Genomic DNA, 21,502 nt, shown 5'->3' with positions numbered 1-21,502 from the left:
TGGCCTGGCAGGGCTGTTCTTTCGGCTTCTTTCTGCCCCCAACCTCCATTTTGGCTTTGGATATAGCGAGGATGGTGTTGACCATTTAGCGGGACCTACAGCCGAATAGATGTGCAAATCCCATCTGTTTTTACGTCCCACTGAACTCTATGAGGCCTACTTCCGCGTAAGCACACCGTTCTATCGTTTCTTGGGCGCCGAAGTCGAGAACCGTCCAGCAAGCCAAAGGTGCCAGTGCTGTCTTGGCTCCCTCTCCCCCGCGCTTCTTGCAAGCGCTACCCGAGGCGAGAGAAGCGACGCTCCCGGCTTTGAGTGAGAGACCCGGATGTAAAAGGAAGCACCTCCGGAGCGCGGTCGGCTGCGCCGGTCCCTCCAGCCTTCGGAGCAGGAAGAGGGGCGGCGGTCAAGATGGTGCCGATGGAGACGCAGCTGCAGAGCATCTTTGAGGAGGTGGTGGTGAGTCTCCCCCACCCCACCACCGCCGTCCTCCTGGCCCAGCGACGCTGAGGAGATGGGCGCCGTGAGAAGCCTGCTCGGGTGGGCCCCGTGAGCGGCCAGCCAAGCGAGGGCAGCCGCGGCGGGAGTGAAACGAGGAGCTGCGAGCTGCGAGGCCGCGTGTCTCGTCTCTGGAAGGAAGGGAGGGCGGGCACGGGAAGGGAATAGAGTCTTTCGGGGCTGGAGTCGGTTTATTAATGACGCTTAAGAGTGTAAACTTGTTAAGACAGTGGCAGGGAGAAAGGGACGGACGAGATTTCTGCTCCGTTGAGCTGTGCCGTTGGCTTAAGGCGATGCTGCCTTTCGTTGCATAAATTCCAGAGAGGTGGCACTGCTAGTCAGCTGGGCCAAAATAACACAATTTTATTTATTTATTTACATTATATATAATCCACCTTTCTCACTGAGATTCAAGGCAGATTGCACAGTGTAAGTGAATCCGATCCGTGGCTGGGACGTTCAATAAACAATCATTAAGGTGCGGATTGCGAAAATTTGAAAACAAGCTGAAATCCAACTCAAAGCTGAAACGGTGCTGAAGCAAAACATACACAATTTATGCTGTATTAAACGACAGGGAAATTATGCAGTAGGAGCATATTTACAGCAACAGACAGTATGCAATAGTATAGTCTACAGTCTCTATGCCTTTATCAAAGCATCTCCGAACCATTTCCTTACAACACAGCCCTATTTACCTGTGTAAAAAGCCCTCTTGAATAATTCCATTTCGCATAGTTTGTCGAAAGCCATGAGGCAGGCTGTTATATAAGATAGGGGCCACAAAAGAGAATGAGCATGTATGGACAGTTGTTGACTTTGCCCATTTGCAGGGTGGTACCTGCAGAAGACCCTGTTCAGAGCCTTGTGGCACTGTAGAGAGAGTAATAGTTTTATTATGGCATACTATTGTGGTAGTATAAATTCATCTATCAAATGGCTTCTGGCGCACAAAAGTTTATGCTATAATACATGTGTTAGTTTTTAAGGTGCCACAGCACTCTTTTGTTATTTGAGTTGGATATTGGAGACTGGCTTATAGGGATTTGTGGTGGTTAAATGGGCTAACTTTGAAAGCGTGATGCTTTTCAGATTTTTGAGGCAAAGTGCTACTGTTATGATGGGCCCTAAGAACACAATGGCCTCCAGTTTGGGAGTTGCTTTGGAAAATAAAGGAAATGAGGAAATGGGTTCTTTGTTTGTGGGCTGGAAGTCACTGAGTTCTAATTTAACGTTAGTGAATTAAAATATTTATATCCCACCATATTATTTTGGACTCAAGGCAGCTAAAAATGCAAGGAGACAAGTTGCAAGGAGACAATATATAGTTCCATTAACAAGGTAAAAACAGCACATAGATTAAAAACACAGCCAAATCTGCCAAAAAGTGTTCACCATCCACCCAAAGCCCTCTATAATCTGTTTTATACACCTTCCTAGGTGCAAGGAGTGAAGTCTTGGGCACCCACTTTGGTAGGCCATTCCAGAGGACTGGACCTACCACTGCCCATAACCTGGCTGTTGCCATATGGAAAATCTTAAAGTAGGGCATCTCAAGCAGGAGACCTGCGAGGACTTGTGGGGGTAGCTCATTTCCTGCCCCCCGCACTATTTCCTCTGTCCTTTTCCTGAAAACCCCTGTAGCATTTTCACTGTTCCTAGTTCATTTTCTCTCTCCCACCCACCAACCAACCTACATTTATCTGCCACCCCATCTTCAGCTTTCCCTCCCTCTGTTTATCAGCCTTCCTCTGGGAATACTGCATGGTGCCACTTGCTGGGCTGAGCCAGACCTTATGGGAGACACTTCCCTTTCTCTTGTATCCCCCTTCCAACACTATTTCCTCTTTCCTTCCTTCTGGCAGCCCCATATCCTCTCCCTTTGCCCTGTGTTCTTCTCACTCACCACCCAGCCTACTTTTTATTTACCCTCTCTGTCTTCAGCTATATTTATTTATTTCATTTATACACACCACCTTTCTCCATAATAGGGACTCAAAGCAGCTTTTCAAAGCATCAGTCTCCCTTTCATGTTCACCACAGCCCTCTGAGATAGGTTAGGCTGTGTGTGTGTGACTGGCCCAAGATTACCTACGGACCTTTCACAGTAGAATGGGGATTTGAACCGGGGTCTCCCAGATCTTAGTCTGAAATTCTAACTACTCCACCACACTGGCTTCTGTAGGGTGGATACTGATGAACAGTAGCAAGCAACCAGGCCTGTGTGCCTCATGCAAGTAGGGTGGTATCAAGTTGCTTGGTGGTTACCACCAGGCCTGGCCCCAATGAGTCCTCCCTCAAAGGTCAAAACAGCCCTTGAAAGGGCCCTGCCTTTTATTGACACAAACCAAGGGTTGAATAGCTGTGATAATGTTGTAGTTGCCTAGTAACATCCACTGAAGTTAGAGGGCATTTGCTTCTTAAAGCAACAGATGCTGCTGCTATTGTTTGGGACATTTGAACCTGTCAGGTATTTTTTAAAAATATTTTAGCTTTTTCTGAAAACCTAGGCCATGTCTCAGGTTTGTGGAAAGACCTGTCTGGTATGGTCATGGCTCCATGACTTAAATATCCACAGATGTGGCCATGTTGAGAATTAATATATTGATAAGGAGAATGGTATCTGAAGAACGTAACTGGTGCATAGGCATATACCAGGAGATGTATTTTGATAGGTATTGCCCCCCCCCCCCGGGCCATGAAGGATTTAAAAGATATTTATTTATTTATTTAAAACATTTCTAGGCCATCTTTCCACTCAGATAGGGTCCTCATGGCAACAAAGTCATGCATTAAAACAGTGCTTAAAGTATATTTGGAATAAACAATTCAATAGAAATGTATAAAGGACTAATACACATAACAACACAACACAGTAAGGGAGGAGGGCCAGTGACACTTACTAGGGGTACGCCAAACAAAACAAAAAAGGTATTCACCTGTTTATGGAAGATAACAATATTGGGAATCCGACGTATCTCCTTGAGGAGGGAGTTCCAGAGTTTTGGCACCACAACTGAGAAGGCCCTTTCTTGGATTGCTACCCATCCAGACGCAGTGGGGGCACCTAAAGCAGGGCTCCCAGTGATGACTTGAGTAGGCAGGACGCTTCCTGTCGGAAAAGGCAGTCCTTAAGGTATATTAGCCCCAAGACATATAGGGCTTTAAAGATCAACATGAGCATCTTGAATTGAGACCAGAAGCAAAGACCAGTATAGGTGGAGCAAGACTTGAGTGGCACGGTCCCTATGACACACACTGCTCACCATTCTGGCCACAGCATTCTGTACCAACTGTAGTGTCTGGACAGTCTTCAAGGGAAGCCTTACATAGAGTGCATTGTAGTAATGTAATCTAGATGTGTGGGCATGCACCACGGTGGCGTGATCTTTGCTGCCCAGGAAGAACTGCAGCTATCTCAACAGCAGAATCTGATGAAAAGCATCCCTGACCACTGCTGCCACTTGCTTATCCAACAGGAAGCTCATGTCCAGCAGCATCCCCAAGTTATGAACTTGCTCCTTTAGAGGGGAGTGCAGCTCCATACAGAACAGGAAATGTCGCAGTTCCTGGGTCAAGGTTCCTCACCAGCAGCAGCCCATTCATTTGGTCAGCATTAAGTTGTTTGTTAGCCTGCAGCCAGGCAAAAACTGCCTCCAGGCACCTGTTCACAGTTTCAGTAGCCTCCCTGGGATCTGCTGAAAGCATGAGATGGAGCAGAGTGCCATCTGCATATTGGTGGCAACTCAGCTCAATTCCAGATGACATCTAGTAGTAACTAGCAGCTTAAGTTGGACATGGAAGCAAATAGGTAACCTGTGTAGTTGGCACAGTACTGGAGTTATAATTATTCTGAATGGCTGACCCCAGGCAGGAGTCTCACTGCTACATTTCATACTAGTTGAAGCTTATGAGATGTCTTCAAAGGCAGCCCCAATCAGAGCATTATACAGTAGTCCAGTCTGGAAGTTACAGTAGCATGGATCAGCATGGCTAGGTTGACTAAGTCTAAACAAGGGGCCAGTTTACAGTTTGAAATTTATAGTTGTACAACCATTTCATTGTTCATGCAGATTAGTCTTCATTTCAGGAGACGTATTTTGATTATTTGGTTTCTCTGCATCACTATGATTGAACGTGGAGGAGAAAAGATGTAGAACAATCAGCCTAGGAGCTTTTTATCTACAAGAATGGCTCATGTTTGTTTGTTTCCTCTTCCAGAAAACAGAGGTCATTGAGGAGGCTTTTCCTGGGTAAGTACAGTGCAGTTTACTTGCTTTTAGGACTAAACATTTGGTTGCATTCCTAGTGACAGAATGCCTTGCAAATAACAGTGGTTTTGTTTGCAACAGCATGTTTATGGACACACCTGAAGATGAAAGAACCAAATTAATCAGTTGTTTGGGAGCCTTTAGACAGTTTTGGAGCAATCTTTCTCAGGTAAGTATTTCATTTGTTGCCGATGTATATGTGCAGTTTTCAGTAGTGTCCTAAAAGCTCAAAATTTGTCCCAAACAGTTCATAATCAGGCTTCTTGTAATATTTTTAATTTTAAAAAATTTCCTTTAATCTAGCATACCATAGGGTCCACTTCTCTCCACAGTAGTCCTCCTTTCCTGTAAGATTTTCAGTGGTGCCTCGTCTCCCATCAAGTTACACCAGAAGGAGCAAGCACCATTTTTCCCCCAGTGATAACTTCACCTCTATGAAACATACTCCGGTTAGAAACCCATTGATACTGAGCACTTTTGACATCTCAAATGGAAAAGACATTTATTTTTCAGAAACCATTTACTTTTTTGGTGCCCTAATCTTTTTTTAATGCTAAAATGAAATGTTCTGTATTTTAAGACATGAGCTGTCTTGATTTTATGATCTTAAAATTAAAATTTATTTAATGTTAAATTGATAATCTATCATTTTATGTTAGCATTTTAGTCTTACTCCAGCCTTCCTTCCTGGGTCAGTTTCAGCTGGGCATAATCAAAATTTGTATGTGTTTATTCAGTGGACTGGAGCCAGTTATGTAGCATGGAAGCTTTGAGTTTTTGTAGACTAGAAGGGAAGTTTTTATTTAAGAATTTTGCTTAGCTGATTTTTGCCTGAATGAAGTCTGTGTGACCCTCTGTAAGAATAGGAACATTACAGTCCTAATCACATTTGATGGGAATGCCTATCAAACTCAGTAGGACTTAGAAGTAAACATGTCTAAGACTGGGCAAACTAATTATTGTACCAGCTACCTGTCAAGAACATTGATGTGATAATACTTTCTATCTGTTTACAAGTAATCAGATGAATTTAGATTTAGTTGGCTTCTGGCTATCCATGTTTGTTACTCACTTTGATAATTTCTCATAGTGTGAAAAATTAGGAAGTATTTTAAGATTATTTGCAACAAGAAGTTTTATCAGTGAAAATAGTTTCATTCATTGTTTTTATAAGTTGTAAAATAAGAAGTTATCTGAACTGATTTTCTTCTTTTTTTATAGGAATCTCATGAACAATGTGTTCAGTGGATTGTAAAATTCATACATAACCAGCATAGTCCTAAAAGAATTTCTTTTCTGTATGACTGTTTAGCAATGGCTGTGGAGACTGGACTGCTGCCACCCAAGTATGTTCCAACTGCTTAAGGCTTGACCTTTTAGAAATAAAGCTCATTGGGATCTGCCAAGTATTCTTACAAAATGCATCTCTCAATTTTGTTTTTAATTTCTCTAGGATGGTTTGTGAATCTCTGCTAAATTCTGATAACCTTGAATGGGAAAGGACACAGCTTTGGTCTCTAACGTTTAAACTTGTCCGAAAAATAATTGGTGGCATAGACTATAAGGTAATCATCCCCTAAATCCCAGCATAGTAATAGTTGTCTCTCTCCAGCCTTCCTCTCTAGAGTTCAGGGCAGCATACATTCCTCCATTTTGTCCTTACAGTCTGTCCTTTGCTTCCCTGTTTTTTCCCCCTTCTAATAGCTTGATGAAGTAGACTAGACTGAGTGAGAGTGATGGGCCCAAGATGGAAGATTAGAGATTTTGTCTTTCATCTCCCCAGTTCTACTACAACCTAGTCATACAGCATGTTAGCATTGTATTTTTTTGTAATGCCTGTTAGCAGTTCAAAAAAAATTGTTCATATTTTTATTTGGGTACTTATGTAAATGTAAAATCTGTCTTATGCACAAGTCTCAGGCATTCCAGTATGCACACAAGAGTAATTTTGATGAGGATACAAAAATTCCTTAACATAAACATGTGAATTGATTGCTCAAAAGTCTTCTTGGAGGGAATTCTGAATCTGTACCCTAAGTTCTGATTGGTCTAGGAAGGGAACTTCCAAATATGAAGGGAAACCCCATAAGTAAACAGGAAAACCTAGGGTAAAGTTCTTAGTTCACAATTCGTAGTTTTTTGGTCACAGTTTACGGGCTGTTCAAAACATGTGAAGGGCATGTTTGGGCAAGATAAATCTCCAGCAACTCCTCAGACAAGCCTCATAAGCACTCTGACAATGAACTGATCCTGTGGGGGTAGGGATGCTTAAGCATTGTAAGCTGATCTAGTTAGCAACTACATTTTCTTTAGTTTTATTAGAGTTCCCCGGATAGCTGCTCTGTAGAATACATGCTCAGTCAGGAAACTTGTAATGACCCAAACTCTGGTTTTGGGGAAGAAAGAACTCTTGAGATAAAAGCTACCTTGGGCCTTCTGCTTGTTTGTTGCAGTTCTACCAGGAAAATGTGCTGAACTGAGAGCAAAGTTCCCCCTGTGGGGAGTCAGTTCTCCTTTCTCTTTCATGGACACAAGCAAATTTCATTAAGGGAATAGAGGGGCTGACCAAGGGCAGTCTGAATCAGTATTGGGACCAATTTAAAATAGCAATTAGTCCAGAAGTGACACTGTACACATATTGGTCAAATCCATACAAAAGGTTACTTGGTGGTGTCACCTAATAAAATATATTCAGATTAGTAAGCCAAAGAGGGTTAGTTTTTCCATGGGATGAACTGTCAAATGGTCTTAATGTACAGAACTGGGGCTGTAAGATGGTGTAGTGACTGGGGAGGTTGGGAGGGTGACTCCCTCCTAGTGCCATTTTCCCCAACTTAAAATGAGCCTGTGGAGACACTGTTTGCCCCACTGGGGAGACACATGTACCAGATGGATACATGTAAGCTTCCTGGGGTTATTTCAAGCATGGAGGGGAAAGGTTTTAGCCCCCTTTCCCTGCATGCTGCAGTCCCAATCTGAATGAGACCTCCATGCATCTGGTAAACAAGTTTCAGCTGCAAATTCCCAGTACATATCTGCTTGTCCAGGATCCAAGGACAAACTCAAGAACAGAACTGTGTAATTGGGCCCTGTGTCCATTGTTAGGATCTTTGTGAATTGCTATTGTTGCTGCCTACAAGTATCTAAATAAAAGATGCTTGCACACACACTTCTGATATACCAATCTATTGATAGAATTGATGCATCTAAACCTGATGTGATTCTCCTATGCTGGATCAGGGCAACTTTGTGGAGTTCTGATACATACCATTCATTAAGTGAATAGAAGGGTGAATGAAAGATAACCCCTGTTAGTTTCTTCAGATTCTTTTGAAAGGGGCAGCATATCATACTATACAGTCTTAAGAATCTTAATAACAAGCCCTACACACACACATATTTTCTGTTTTGAATTTTTTATCATAATGGTGAAAAGGATTTCTCACTTTAAAATGTCATTTTATCTGTATTGTTACAGGGTGTACGAGATCTTCTGAAGGTTATCCTAGAGAAAATCCTAACTATTCCTAATACAGTGAGCTCTGCTGTTGTGCAGCAACTTTTAGCAGCAAGAGAGGTAAAATGGCAAAACTTAATAGTACAGGAGGGATCAAGTTTAGAACTGCATTTTTTCAGTTCTTGCATGGTTTTTGAGGAACCTTCATAACTTATGTTAATCTATGGTCTTCCTGTGCAGTCCCACATGGGACTGTACACACACAGGCCTGCCGACTTCGGAAATTTTTAAAGCCACTAGGGGGCATCCTCACCTCTTAGTGAGCATGTGCTGCCGTCTTTCTCGCCAAAAACGGCTTCTAAGAGGCGGGGTGCCCCAGATGTACCCTCAGTTCCTCTCTTGCTGCTGACGAGAGGTTCTTGTTCACTCTACTTCTTCAGTGAGAGTTTCTTCTTATCTGTAAGAATGTCAGAGAAAGCGTTATTTAAGAGATATACGTCATGTGATAGAAAAATGACTAAATCCGATGGCCACTCCAACTGCCTGTACTGTTTGGGGGAGACCCATAATACACAGGCCTGTAAGCACTGCTGAACCTTCACCCCGAAGGCCAGAGCAGAGCGGGCGCGTAGACTGCAAGCCTCCTTGTGGCAATGTGCTATGGCGTCGACCAATTCACCGGTCAAGGAAAAATCCTCTGCCCCACCAGGATCAACTACCCTGCCGAAAGCCGGGCCCTCCAGAGCTAAGACACCTCGCTCCCGTTCTTCCCCCGCCCATACTGCGTCCCGACCATCGGACCCAAACATCCCGGTTCAGAGTTCCTCATAACTGACTACACTTACCTTATCAGATCCAACCCCTTCGGACTCGAGACCGATGTCTGAACCACCTGTGGCTGCATCGCGCCCTCCTCGATCCAAACGGGATGGTTCCGCTACACCAAGGAGATTGGAACTGCGAACCCCTTGGAGTGGAACCATATAGGATCATCGGAGTCGACACTCGTCAGCCCAAGGACCTTTGGATCCGAAGGAGTCCTCGGAACCATCTGACTCCAACCTGGAGAAGAAAAAGAAAAAGAAATGTCAGTCCTCCAAAAGTGACAAGCAGGTGTTGGAGAGTGTCATATCCCTGCATCCATCAGTGGAACAGCGGATCGAAGCTGGCTCTGAGCCACCCGAAAAGAGGCATGGGGGCTCCGGGGATCAAACTTCTTGTAGCATTCCCCAATCTAAAGGTCCTGTGGAGGAGGACGTTATATTGGTTGACAAACCTCCGACACCGTCGGAGAAATCCAGATCTCCCTTCCACAACTCTTAGTCTTCCCGTTCTTCCCATGGCGAGAGAGGCCGCTCGAGGAAAAGAGGAAGCCCACATTATCAGGTGGGTGATAGCCCTTACTCCGGGCACCACCGATCCCCAGAAGGCTCCACTTGGAGGCGATATTACAGAGAAGGTTCTTATATTTCTGATCGCGGAACCAGAGGTCGCTCCAGGCCCCCTTCAGTGCGAGCTTACTCTTATGCTGGGTCCAGACGGTCCCCTGGTCTTTCTGATACTGGGTATGATGAGTGCACCCATTATGAGAGGTCTTATGAATCCCCGCCTTCGGATTCTCCTGATGGCATGATTGGACCTTCGGGGGAAGCATCCCTGACAGACGATTTCTGCGCTTACAACGAGCTACTTCAGTGTATGGCAAAGGCACTTGAGATTGAAGTGGCGTCCTCGGAACCGTGCTCAAATGACAAGATACTGAAGCACATATACTCAGGTTCGACCCCTGCTGTTGCCTTTCCGGTAATTGAAGGCTTTGTGGAGCTGTTGACGGGCTTAAACCTTAAGCTGGCTTCCACCCCTGCCATGAATAAGAAAGTGGAGAATCTCTATAGAGTCAAAGATGATTTGTGCCCTTTCCTGTCTTTACATCCTACCCCGTCCTCCTTAGTAACAGAGGACATGCAGGCAAAGCCAAAACAGGGATCCTTGTTGGTGCCTTCAGACAAGGAGAGCAGGAAAATTGACTCTATGGGCGGGAAGGTTTATGCTTCTGCAGCTATTGGCATCAAAATTGCCAATTATGCAGCAATGATGGCTGCTTACCAATTACTGCTGTGGAATAAGGTAGCAATGTTTGACCAGAGGATTTTTCTCCAGGTCATTCAAGAGGAAGCTGTCCGTTTATCCTGCCATCAGATTAATGTAGGCAGGAATATGGCAGATACCTCAGCCAGATCTCTGCTGTCAGCACTTGTCATCAGCAGATTTGCTTGGCTCAGAATGACTGCTCTTCCAGCGGACCCTAGAAGCAAGGTCGAAGACCTCCCTTTTGAAGGACAAACCCTGTTCTTGGAAAAGACGGATGACTACCTGTCAAAGAAGCGCAAAGGTAAACTTACTGCACGTCCGTATGGCATGCTTCAGCACCCAACTACTAACTGGTCTCAATACAGATCTTTCTTGAGAGGCCACCAACACCATTTTCACCCCTATCATGGGTATGGTTGCCAACCTCAGAGGCAGTATCAAAGCCCACAATCATCCTTTTCGAGGAGGAGGCAGGGCAATAAGAATAAACAGGGAGCTTACCAGCAGCAGACCAAAGAACTGGCACACTCTCAAAAGCAATTTTGACAATTACAGGGACCTGACCCACTGTTTGGCGACAGGCTGTCTTCTTTTTTCTCTGAGTGGTGCCGCATTACTTCTGATGTTTGGGTTTTGAAAATCGTTAAGATCGGTTATAAAGTCGAATTTTTACAGTGGCCTGGTCTCCAACTCCCTACTTTCTCCTCCCAGAGTACTCAACCTGGGGTGGTATCTGAGCTATCAGCTTTATTAGAGAAGGGGGCAATTGAGGAGGTCACGGGTAGTTCCCCTCCCCTGGGGTTCTATTCTAACCTTTTTGTGGTAGAGAAGAAGGATGGGGGTCTCCATCCTATATTGGATCTTCGTGAACTGAATAAGTTTATGCGAACCCATAAATTTAAGATGACCACCTTACAAACAGTCCTGGCCTTGTTGCCCCCTCAGTGCTGGTTTGGGGTTTTAGACCTCAAAGATGCATATTTTCATATCTCAATTTTTCTAGACCATAAGAAGTTCCGCCGTTTCACTTATCTCGTATATTTCAGTACCGCATGATCCCCTTCGGGTTATCCACGGCACCCAGGGTGTTTACTAAATGCATGGCAGTGGTTATTGCCTTTCTTAGAACACACGGTTGTTGTATTTTTCCTTACCTTGATGACTGGTTGATAGTTGGACAGTCAGCGGTGGATGTAGAGAGGCAGATCTCTCTTACCCTGTCCACTTGTTTAAGATTGGGATTATTTGTCAGTCAGATGAAATCTAAACTTTCCCCTTCTAGAGTCACTCAGTTTATAGGGGCTGTCATTGACGGAATAAGAGACGCAGGGTTTTTACCCATGGACAGAGCACAGAAGATTAGAATGCTGATTAGGAAATTCAAGAGATGCAGATTTCAAACAGCTAAACTTATTCATGTTTTATTAGGGTACATGGCTTCTACTACAGCCGTAATCCCCCTGGCTAGGCTTCATATGCGTTCAACTTTGGTTTACCTCCGCTTTCTGCCCAGAGAGGGACTCCCAGAGAAAAAAGTTTAGTATTCCTCGGAGAGTCCTTCTATCTTTAGACTGGTGGATGGGGGACTTGAACCTTTTTGAGGGTGTTAGTTTTGGATACAGACAACCCGAGGTTTCAGTTACGACAGATGCCTCCACACTAGGCTGGGGTGCTCATTGTGAAGGGTCATATGCCCATTGCTTGTGGGATGAATCAGAATCTGAAGAGCACATTAACCTTCTGGAGTTAAGAGCTGCATTCTATGCTCTGGTCTCCTTCTCAGATACTGTGCAGAATAAGACAGTCTAGATATTGACTGATAATACTACCACAATGTTTTACATTAATAAACAAGGGGGCACGATGTCTGGGACATTATGTAAGGAGGCAGTAAAATTTTGGAATTGGGCTATTGACCACTCTGTGTGGCTCTTAGCGGTCCATATCCTAGGTGTGGATAACACGGTGGCAGATCATCTTAGTAGGTTACAAGGGGACATTCATGAATGGTCCCTTCAAGATGTGTATCTGCGTCCTATCTTTGCAGAGTGGGGCTTTCCCGACTTAGACCTTTTTGTATCAGAAGACAACCACAAGACTCCCCGCTATTGCTCCAGAGGAGGAGTCGGCCTTGAGTCTCTTGGGGACGCTTTTCAACTAGAGTGGTCCAACCGTCTCTACTATCTTTTCCCTCCATTCCCTCTGTTAACCAGGGTCCTCTGCAAGATTCAGGCAGACAAGACGTCAGCCATTCTGACAGCCCCATTCTGGCCGGGGCAACTGTGGTTTCACTCACTCCTGAGGCTGCACAACTGGATGCATCGTTTCCCGATACGTCCGGATCTGCTGTCGTGGAAAGGAGTGTTCCACCACAGAGTGCACACACTCAAACTGACAGCCTGGCTAATCCTTCAGGATGGATTTTCTCCGAGGGAGTAATGCATGTACTAGAAAATGCCCGACGCTTGTCTACTCGACAATCCTACTCCCTAAAATGGAACAGGTTTATGGGCTGGTGTCAGGGAAGGGAGTTGGACTCTTTGGCCTCTTCCCTTTCTGAAATTCTTGACTTTTTATGGGGCTCAAACAAACTTGACTCAAACAAACTTGACTCAAACAAACGGGTTTATCCAACTCGTCTATTAAAGTCTATTTGGTTGCGATCTCTGCGTTTCACCCCCCGGTAGATCGCAGGACAGTGTTCTCTTACTACACCTCAAAGTTATTTCTGAAAGGATTGAATAACCTATTCCCCCCTGTCAGGGTTTTAGTTCCTCAGTGGTCTTTACCTTTGGTTTTGACTTGACTTATATCTAAGCCCTTTGAACCTTTGGCCACTTGTCCTCTGAACTTCCTTACCTTTGAAGTGGCATTCCTGGTTGCTGTTAGTCAGCTAGGAGAGTGGAAGAGTTAGCAGCGTTGTCCTGTGAACCCCCCTATCTGAATATCCATCCAGAAAAGGTAGTCCTTAGTACCAAGGTGGATTTTCTACCTAAAGTGGTGTCTAAATTCCATATGTCTCAGGAAATCTCCTTGCCTGTATTTTTCAGGGATCACTCTTCCGAGGCAGAGAGGACCTTTCACACCTTGGATGTTCGCAGGGCTCTCCTTTTTTACCTGGACCGTGTAAAGCCATTTAGAATAGATTCCCATCTATTTCTTTGTTTTGCAGGCCTAATAAAGGGAAGAAAGCTAGCTCGCAAACATTGGCTCGCTGGGTAGTCCAAGCTATTTTGTTATGTTATAAGACTGCTCATTTGCCTTGTCTGTTGAAAGTGCATGCTCATTCCACTAGGTCTCAAGCATCGTCAGCAGCTCTCTTGAGAGGCGTCCTGCTCCAGGACATCTGTAAAGCTGCAACTTGGGCCTCGGTGGACACGTTTGGCAGGCACTATGCCCTGGATGTCCTAGACAGGAAGGAGACAATAGTGGGTATGGCTGTCCTACAATCAATCTTCCTGTGATGACTTTTCGACTGCCTCCACCCAGGTATTTAAGCTTTGTCATCTCCCGTGTGGGACTGCACAGGAAGACCGTAGATGAAAAACAGTGTTGCTTACCTGTAACTGTTGTTCATCTAGGTCTTCTGTGCAGGCACACATATTCTCCCTCCTTCCCCGCTAATTCTCTTGGTACTTACCTTGTAGTGCAGCGGCAAAAGAGGACTGAGGGTACGTCGGGGGGTGCCCCACCTCTTAGAAGCCGTTTTCGGCGGGAAAGACGGCCACGCATGCGCACTAAGAGGCAAGGATGCCCCCTAGTGGTTTTGAGCTTTAAAAATCTCCAAAGTTGGCAGGCCTGGGCGTGTGCAGTCCCATGTGTGCCTGCACGGAAGACCTAAATGAACAACAGTTACAGGTAAGCAACACTGTTTTTTAAAATCTAGTTAAAAAGAGAAGTCTGAAACATGATCTTATCTGACACTCTTCTGTTAGTAAAAGTTGTTCTCTGCATGTAGCATGAGATTATAATGCTTTTGAAGCATTTACAGCACTTGTTTCGTAGTAAGTTCTATTAAACAAATCTCTCTAGTGGAGGCTGTCATACAGCATATTTATTTAAAGTAAATGTTGCAGTTACTAAAATAAAATATACAGGTTTAAGATATCTTTTGATCAATTAATTGTCATGTTGTTATAGCACATTAAATCTCAAAATAGAAAATTGGTTTCAGTTGTCCAGTTTCAATTGTCCATCCAAATAGAACATTTTATTATATTTAAATCAAACCATTAACATCTTTATGTCACCATTTTTTTCAACTATCACATTAGCCTTCAGGGATGTAAGAGCACAGCTTTAAATTGAAAGCTCCATTATCTGTATGACTGTAAATAATTCTGACCAATATTTATACTTCAACTACTGCTTCTATGTGATTTATCCCCCTCTTCCTTTTGTTAATAATTTATAAGCTTTTTTTCTTTTTTGCCTAGGTGGTTGCTTATATTTTGGAAAGGAATGCATGCTTATTACCTGCCTACTTTGCAGTTACAGAGATCCGAAAACTGTACCCTGAGGGGAAGCTTCCTCATTGGGTGAGACTTAGTTGATTATGTATAAGCTAATGTCTGTGTTTTTCTGAAGCAGGCAGAACGTATGGTAGGACACGGCTATTTTTTTCTGACTGTTCTCCCCCATTAGTAAAACGAATACTTAAAAATTAACAGGTCATTGGTATAGCCCCTGTCAATTCAGAAACAGATGGTAGTGGATAACAGCTCCTTCATCTATTAATGCCACCTCATGATGTTAAGGTTCTTCTTCCTATGAATTGGGAACTCAGAAAAGTCTTCCGCTAATGCTAAATAAAAGTTACTTTGCTTAAATATAGTATGTATGATGCAACAAATGGTGAAAGTTGCAAGGAATTGTTCTGTGATCCTCATACCAGCTAAGAAAGCCAGTTTAACTAATTTAGATAAATTTATATTAAGCACCTTAGCTTTTGGAAACTACACAAGAAGTAAAAATGTTGTGATATGCCTGAACAGACTTTTATTATTGCCACTAAAGACCTACTTAGACACACATATTTTGAAATAAATGGCTGGAATACAATATCTGGAGCTGTACTTGAAATGTTTCACTTTTTCATGTCACTGTCTTGATTGATTTGTATCTCTTTGTGTAGAGAGGACATCATTTACGTTTTATAATATGAGAGGAACTGCAATTTATACTTGATAGGAGGGGTTTAAAGATCCTTTTGTTTCTGTTTTGTATCATATGGCAACAGATAAGTGGGTGTGGTCAGTTTTGATGATCTATTATTTTAACGGGTTCCATCTAGCTGTTAGTCCATGCTGGACATGCAACCTCGGAATCAGCCTTCAGCAGTCAGAAGGATGTCCTGGAGGGAGGGAACAAGATCTGTCATTCTGCTGATGGGTCCCTGGATCCAACATCCTAATTCAAAGGCTAGCTCTTGGTAAAATTTAATGGCAGACCAATACTAATAGTATTTGGATTAAACTTATAAAACTGGTTATACTTTACAATGAAAATAACTATCAAGTAATTTTCTCAATGAGAATCTTTTATTCAACTGGATGTTGATATCCACTTTTTTTTTTAAGTTATTAGGCAGCCTACTATCAGATTTTGTGGATTCCTTCAGACCCACAGCAAGAATAAATTCCATCTGTGGTAAGAACTTCTGTGTTAATTTAATGTACTTTAGGTGGTAGTTTAAAAATCTAGTACAAGAGCATCTAGGACACAGAGTATGAATATAACTTTTTCCTGTTAATCAGGTAGCTTTACAGCCTATTCCTGAGCTCTGATAATGAATCACTGCAAGATAACCTAGGGTTGGCAATAATATACTTGATGGCAAAGCAGTACTCCAAGTCATAGCATTGTGGTAGGTGCTGGTGATGTTGTATCAGGTGTACTATCTAGTTTTGCAAGACCTGTTTGGTTGTACTTTCAAGGATTTGAAGAAAGCAGGAGGCATTGTAACTCAGCTCAAAATTCTGTTGACCTTTTGGGCCTATTGGGCACTAGTGGTCAGCACTGCTCTCCATTAGACTTTAAGAAAAGCAGGTTAGTTGAGGATTTTCTCAACAGTGCTCTATGGCTGTGTGTCATTTCCCATGCACCCATAGTAGCTGGGTTGTAGTTAACATTCACATATCCATTTGGATTGTCATTTATAGATACAAAAATGGTGAAGACTTAGTGACAGGTTTTCCTACTAGCTACTTTTAAAAGCTGAAACATGGTGTACATTACCCAAGTCATTCTGATTGCTGGTGATTGTGTCTGAAAATATGACATTTTGACATTAGTGATTAACCTAAGGTGTGATGTTTACTTTATTAGCAGTGGATAGCACGCCACTGCCAAGCAAAGCAAATTATATGAGAGGTGATGTGACAGTTATTTTTTTAATCATTTTTTTCCTCTTTGGTGTCTAATGTGTAGGAAGATGTAGTCTACTTCCTGTGGTAAATAATTCTGGTGCTATTTGCAATTCCTGGAAGCTGGATCCGACAACTCTTCGTTTCCCCCTGAGAGGCCTTTTGCCATATGATAAGGTATATGTACATGTCATAGCTGTGATATCCTTATAAAGCAGAGCCCAGGATTCTGTCCTCTTCGTTTATGCTGCAGTCTCTACTCCATTGCCATCTGCTGTTTTCTGAAGCATCTTATGGAAACCCTCCTCCAATGTTAGTCTGTTTAGATCCTTCTGCAGAAGAAAATGGCCTATGTCGCTGGTGATGTTGTCTGTGGTCTTTCCTCTGTTGATGCTTGTGTGGCTGCCACAGGAGAACTCTGCCAAAGAAGGATACATTTCTGATGGGAGTGGCTAATGCCCTAGGGGGGAAAACTAGCTTCTGTAGGTGACATTTCCATACAGAGTACATTGTAAAAATAGCAGTTCGCAGTTAGTTCCTGTCCTCTCTTTCTCCCAACTCATTATGGAAATTTGAGAAGAATAAGTGACAGGGGTGTCTGTAAAAAAATACACAGAGAGAGAGAGCTAAACAGAGATACGGACTTTATTACTATATGATACAGATAAAGTCAAATAGAGGTAAGCTGTCTCTGACCATTTAACCCCACTCTCTTGAGGTAACAAGCAAAAAGAGAGATTGTGAACAACAGGTAAAATGAAGCTTGTGAGGAATTCTGAAATTCGTTGCTGCTTTTGGAAAAGTTTCTGTACTTACAAATGTGAAACATTGCCATTCATTGTCTACTCTTGTATCAGTAGTATTTGTCTGTTGTTCTAGTTGAGTGGAGTATTATCATGGTAACAGTCAGAGATAAGGTAATATTTAGGGCTAAATCACTGCTTTCCAAAGGAGGAAGTAAAGCCTAATACCAACTTAAAATCTGTCAAGATTTCCTGGACGAGGTCTCTGATTTCACTTTTTAAATTAAGATTAGTTTTGTGTCAATATGCTGGCATTTGTTTGCTTTTTTGTTTTGTTTTCAAGGATCTGTTTGAGCCCCAAACGGCTTTGTTGCGATATGTGCTGGAGCAACCCTATTCCAGAGATATGGTCTGCAATATGCTAGGTCTAAACAAGCAGGTACTGTATTGTGCTACAATGCTGTTCTTAGTTTTGCACAGAATCTGCACTTTTTCTTTTCTCTTTTTCTTTGCTGTAGCTAACTAAGCAAAACAGTTGAGGATCAGATCATGATTTTTTTTTCTATATATAGGTTAATTGGACACTATTTTTCTTATTATTTACATATTGCTTTAAAGATGTCTAAATTGAAAAATAGAGATTTTTTTTCTAAAGAATGATATTTCGGCATTGCTTTTTTCTCTATAAGGCCAGCCTCAAATATACCCTAGACAGATATTAACTACAATAGACAGAGTTTTCTTTTTGTGGAGGGAGGGGGTAATAGTGACAGGTGAACTGCATAGATTAGGGGTCCTTAGAATTTTTGTGTTAAATGCCTTGGCATGTTTTCATTACCGTAAGTGGTAATGATTGATTTCATAAGTGATTTATTTTTATTTTTTGCCTTACCATGTGGGAGGGCCTGGTCTGACTTGGGGTAACTTGAGGCTGGCCTCATAGTCACTGTTTTGTCTTTTCTTTTTTTTCTTCCTTTATTTTTGTTCTGTCCTGTCTTGTCCTGCCCATCCTCCAATGCTCTAGACCTTGAACATTGCTCAGGTATGTTCACAACCTTACTGTTGTATTGTGACTAACGATACGCTGGCTGCTTTGTAGCCACTGACTCCAGTTCGAGAATACACGTCTGGCCAGGGCTTGAAATTGGTGGGACCATAACATGTGAATATAAGGTCAACTTCCTGTTACAAATCTGAGGTTATAAGAATGCTTCTCAGTTTAAAAATAGTTAATTCAATAATTGGCTTGAGTTACCCGTTACTTGCCTGACCTGCCAACCTGCCATAGATTTTTTTGTTCAGACCACAAACTTTTCTTGCCTTTTTGTTTGTATGAAAATGAGTTTTCCCACTGAATCTTAGTATACATAAGATTTATAAATCTATGACTAGGAATAATCATTCTCAGCCTCCAATTCCCTTTCATGTGTCGTCAAATGGGCTGAAAGGTACAAAGAAAAGAAGGAAAAATTAAATTTACAATTAATTCTCTATCCTCAATTCTATACTTCTGTAATTAAATATTGGCCTGTTTGAGCAGTAGGTGATACTGAAGCAAAGTAATATAGCGTTGATGTTTGCAATACTATAGTGAAGGTTGTGTCAGTGTTTTCATTTATTAAAAACTCATTTCAGGGATTTGTACCTTGACCATAATTTTTGCTTGACGCTGAAACTTTGTTTGATCCATTTAAAAAAAACAACAAGACTTATTTCTATATTCCCAAAAATTTTTAACCCTTTCACATGTTGCCTTTGTAAAGAGAGGATAAATCAGTTCTTCTCTTTATGGTGTGGACATAAAAACATTTAGAACTTTACAAATTTACCACAGTTTACATACTGTGCTGTGAGTTCAAGTTAAAACAAGCTCTGATGAATAATACTTACAACTTGTGCAGCTAATGCTTAATAGGGCTTTTCCACACCAAACTTTCTATATAGATAGAAATGTGTATTTTCATTATTTGTCACTTTTAAAAAATTAAATTATAAAATAATCTGTATCACTGGTACCTCCCAAGTGTTTGGGTACCCTGGGCTAAAATACATTGGCAGTACAATCCTAGGCAGAGATACTCCAGTGTAAACCCATTTATATTAATGGCCTCAGACTGAAGTATCTCTACATAAGATTGCAGGGTGAGATCTTACTGTGGCCTCTGTGAGACAGATCTCTCTGAGGAAAAATGGAATTCTCTTAAATGTGTGGTATGCACCGTTGCATTGAATTATGACTGTGTAACTGCCCCAATTTAATGAACTCTTCCTGTAGGCCCTGCAATATGAACATTAAAAGTGAAATCCTAAACAGAGTTAATCCAGCCTATTACTCCAGAGTTACTCTAGCCCATTGAAATCAGTGGGCTTAGACTGGAGTAACTCTACTTAGAATTTCACTGCAAGTTTCCTTAGCTGTAAGGTTTTCACATTCACTTTAGTGGAAGAGGACAGTTCTGCTCCTTCATCCTTTGGTTGTTCAGAGTTCCCTTTTCATTGCTGTGAATGAAGAAACCTGCTATCGTTGGATTTCACACACTTGGTTCTGTGTAAATTATGAAAATAGGATATGTTGCTGAACTGAATACCGAATTATACTGTACTGCCACAATTAATCTGTTTTTAGTGACTATCATAAAGTGTGATGAGGAGCTGTACATCATATGTTCACTGCATATCACATTTTTTATTGTTTAGTGTTAAAAATCTGGTATACACATAGCAAGCAAGCTTGTCTTTTAAATGTGAATTGGGCTTCAGACCGGAATGACTGGATTCAAATGTCTGCAAGCCATGAATTCCCTTAGAGCACCTGCAAAGACTGCCGTGTTGCTGCTTCTCATCCCATCTGATAAATAGGAGTAATAGTTGTACTGCTCTGCAAACTGGCTGCACTGATTTTAAAAAAAATGCAAACTGCAAAGTACATCATCAGTACAGACCCGCGACCTCTTAACACGCAGCTAATTGCCCATAAGGCAGCCCATCAGATTTTTACAGAGAATGGGAAATTTATATGCACTCTTCCGGGGAATGCAAGTTCTACATGAGATATTTAACAAAATGCTGGTTCGGACCCAGCCAACTTTTCCACTGGTGAAAGAGGGAGAAGGGATTCCCTCTGACCACCCTAAAAGGTTGTTCTGGGGATCATGGAAACAGCCATGTATGGGAAGGGCTTTAGTAAGGATGAGAACTGGGTGAGATTACATGAAAAAACTGGCTGGATCCAACGTGCTGTTCTCAATTTAAAACATTCTATAGCCTGCTGTGAACCTTCCAACCTATTACTTTCTATGAAGTAAGGATAAATATCGTGTTGGAGAAAATTGTCAAAAGTTTTATTAAATTATATTTATGAAAGAACATTTAATATTGTTCTATCCATCTAGTGACTGTCTATATGTAAGATGACTGAACTAGATTTGTGAAATATTTCCAGTTTTTAAGTTTATTAAATAACAATACGAACACTTTGGCCATTTTATACAAATAGGTACATATTGTATCCTCTTATGCAGCTGTTTTTGTGCAAAGCAAAACAAAACAATACTAATCATTTTACTGAAAAAGATTTATAACCAACAGTGGTCCTCTTCCACCAGCTGTTTTCATAAATCAGTAAAGCACTGCTGAAATATTAAGCCTTTTATTATGTCCTTTAGTAGATATATAATGAAGAGCAATATCAGATTCCTTGTCCTTAAACCGTTGACAGGTATAAATAACTTATATAATTAAACCATATCGTAGATTAATATTATCAATTAATTTCAAATAACTGCAACATTATTTCCACTTTTGCTTTGTTCACGGTTACTGTTTCAACCAAGAGCAAACTTTTATGGCCAAGTAACAAAACTTTGAAATTAATGGTTTTCAAATGGAAATGCTGACAGACTACAGATTGTAGGTGTGCTGCCATAACAGTAACAGTATGTGGAATTTCTGTTCATCTGTCGGTAAAAAAGCATGAGAGGGTTGTGTGTGTGTCATTGCTTGGTGGGAATTCAAGACTGATGCTTTAAATCAATACTCAGGTTATGAAAATTAGTTTGAATGTAGATTGATCTGTTTAGA

At 41.9% G+C, this 21,502-nt stretch overlaps 1 protein-coding gene across 3 annotated transcripts in view; it reads left to right on the top strand.

Annotated features, from left to right (window-relative positions):
- The first annotated feature begins 390 nt into the window (after positions 1–390).
- The window catches only part of MED23 (mediator complex subunit 23), a 65,193-nt gene continuing 44,081 nt past the window's right edge, over positions 391–21,502 (top strand). For 2 of the 3 annotated variants that reach the window (XM_054995361.1, XM_054995283.1), the window contains exons 1-10: positions 394–456; positions 4,717–4,748; positions 4,848–4,935; positions 5,988–6,112; positions 6,220–6,331; positions 8,245–8,343; positions 14,751–14,852; positions 15,894–15,963; positions 16,744–16,856; positions 17,766–17,861. In XM_054995361.1, the coding sequence (XP_054851336.1) occupies positions 409–456; positions 4,717–4,748; positions 4,848–4,935; positions 5,988–6,112; positions 6,220–6,331; positions 8,245–8,343; positions 14,751–14,852; positions 15,894–15,963; positions 16,744–16,856; positions 17,766–17,861 (885 nt within the window). In that variant the 5' untranslated portion in view covers positions 394–408. Of the gene's footprint in view, positions 457–4,716; positions 4,749–4,847; positions 4,936–5,987; positions 6,113–6,219; positions 6,332–8,244; positions 8,344–14,750; positions 14,853–15,893; positions 15,964–16,743; positions 16,857–17,765; positions 17,862–21,502 lie in introns of all 3 variants that reach the window. The other variant, XM_054995443.1, reaches the window with a different exon arrangement.

Source organism: Eublepharis macularius, chromosome 1 (genome assembly GCF_028583425.1).
Source record: "Eublepharis macularius isolate TG4126 chromosome 1, MPM_Emac_v1.0, whole genome shotgun sequence".
Lineage (NCBI taxonomy): Eukaryota > Metazoa > Chordata > Lepidosauria > Squamata > Eublepharidae > Eublepharis > Eublepharis macularius.
The sequence above is the reverse complement of the archived record's forward strand: the minus strand, read 5'-3'. Positions and strand labels throughout refer to the sequence as shown.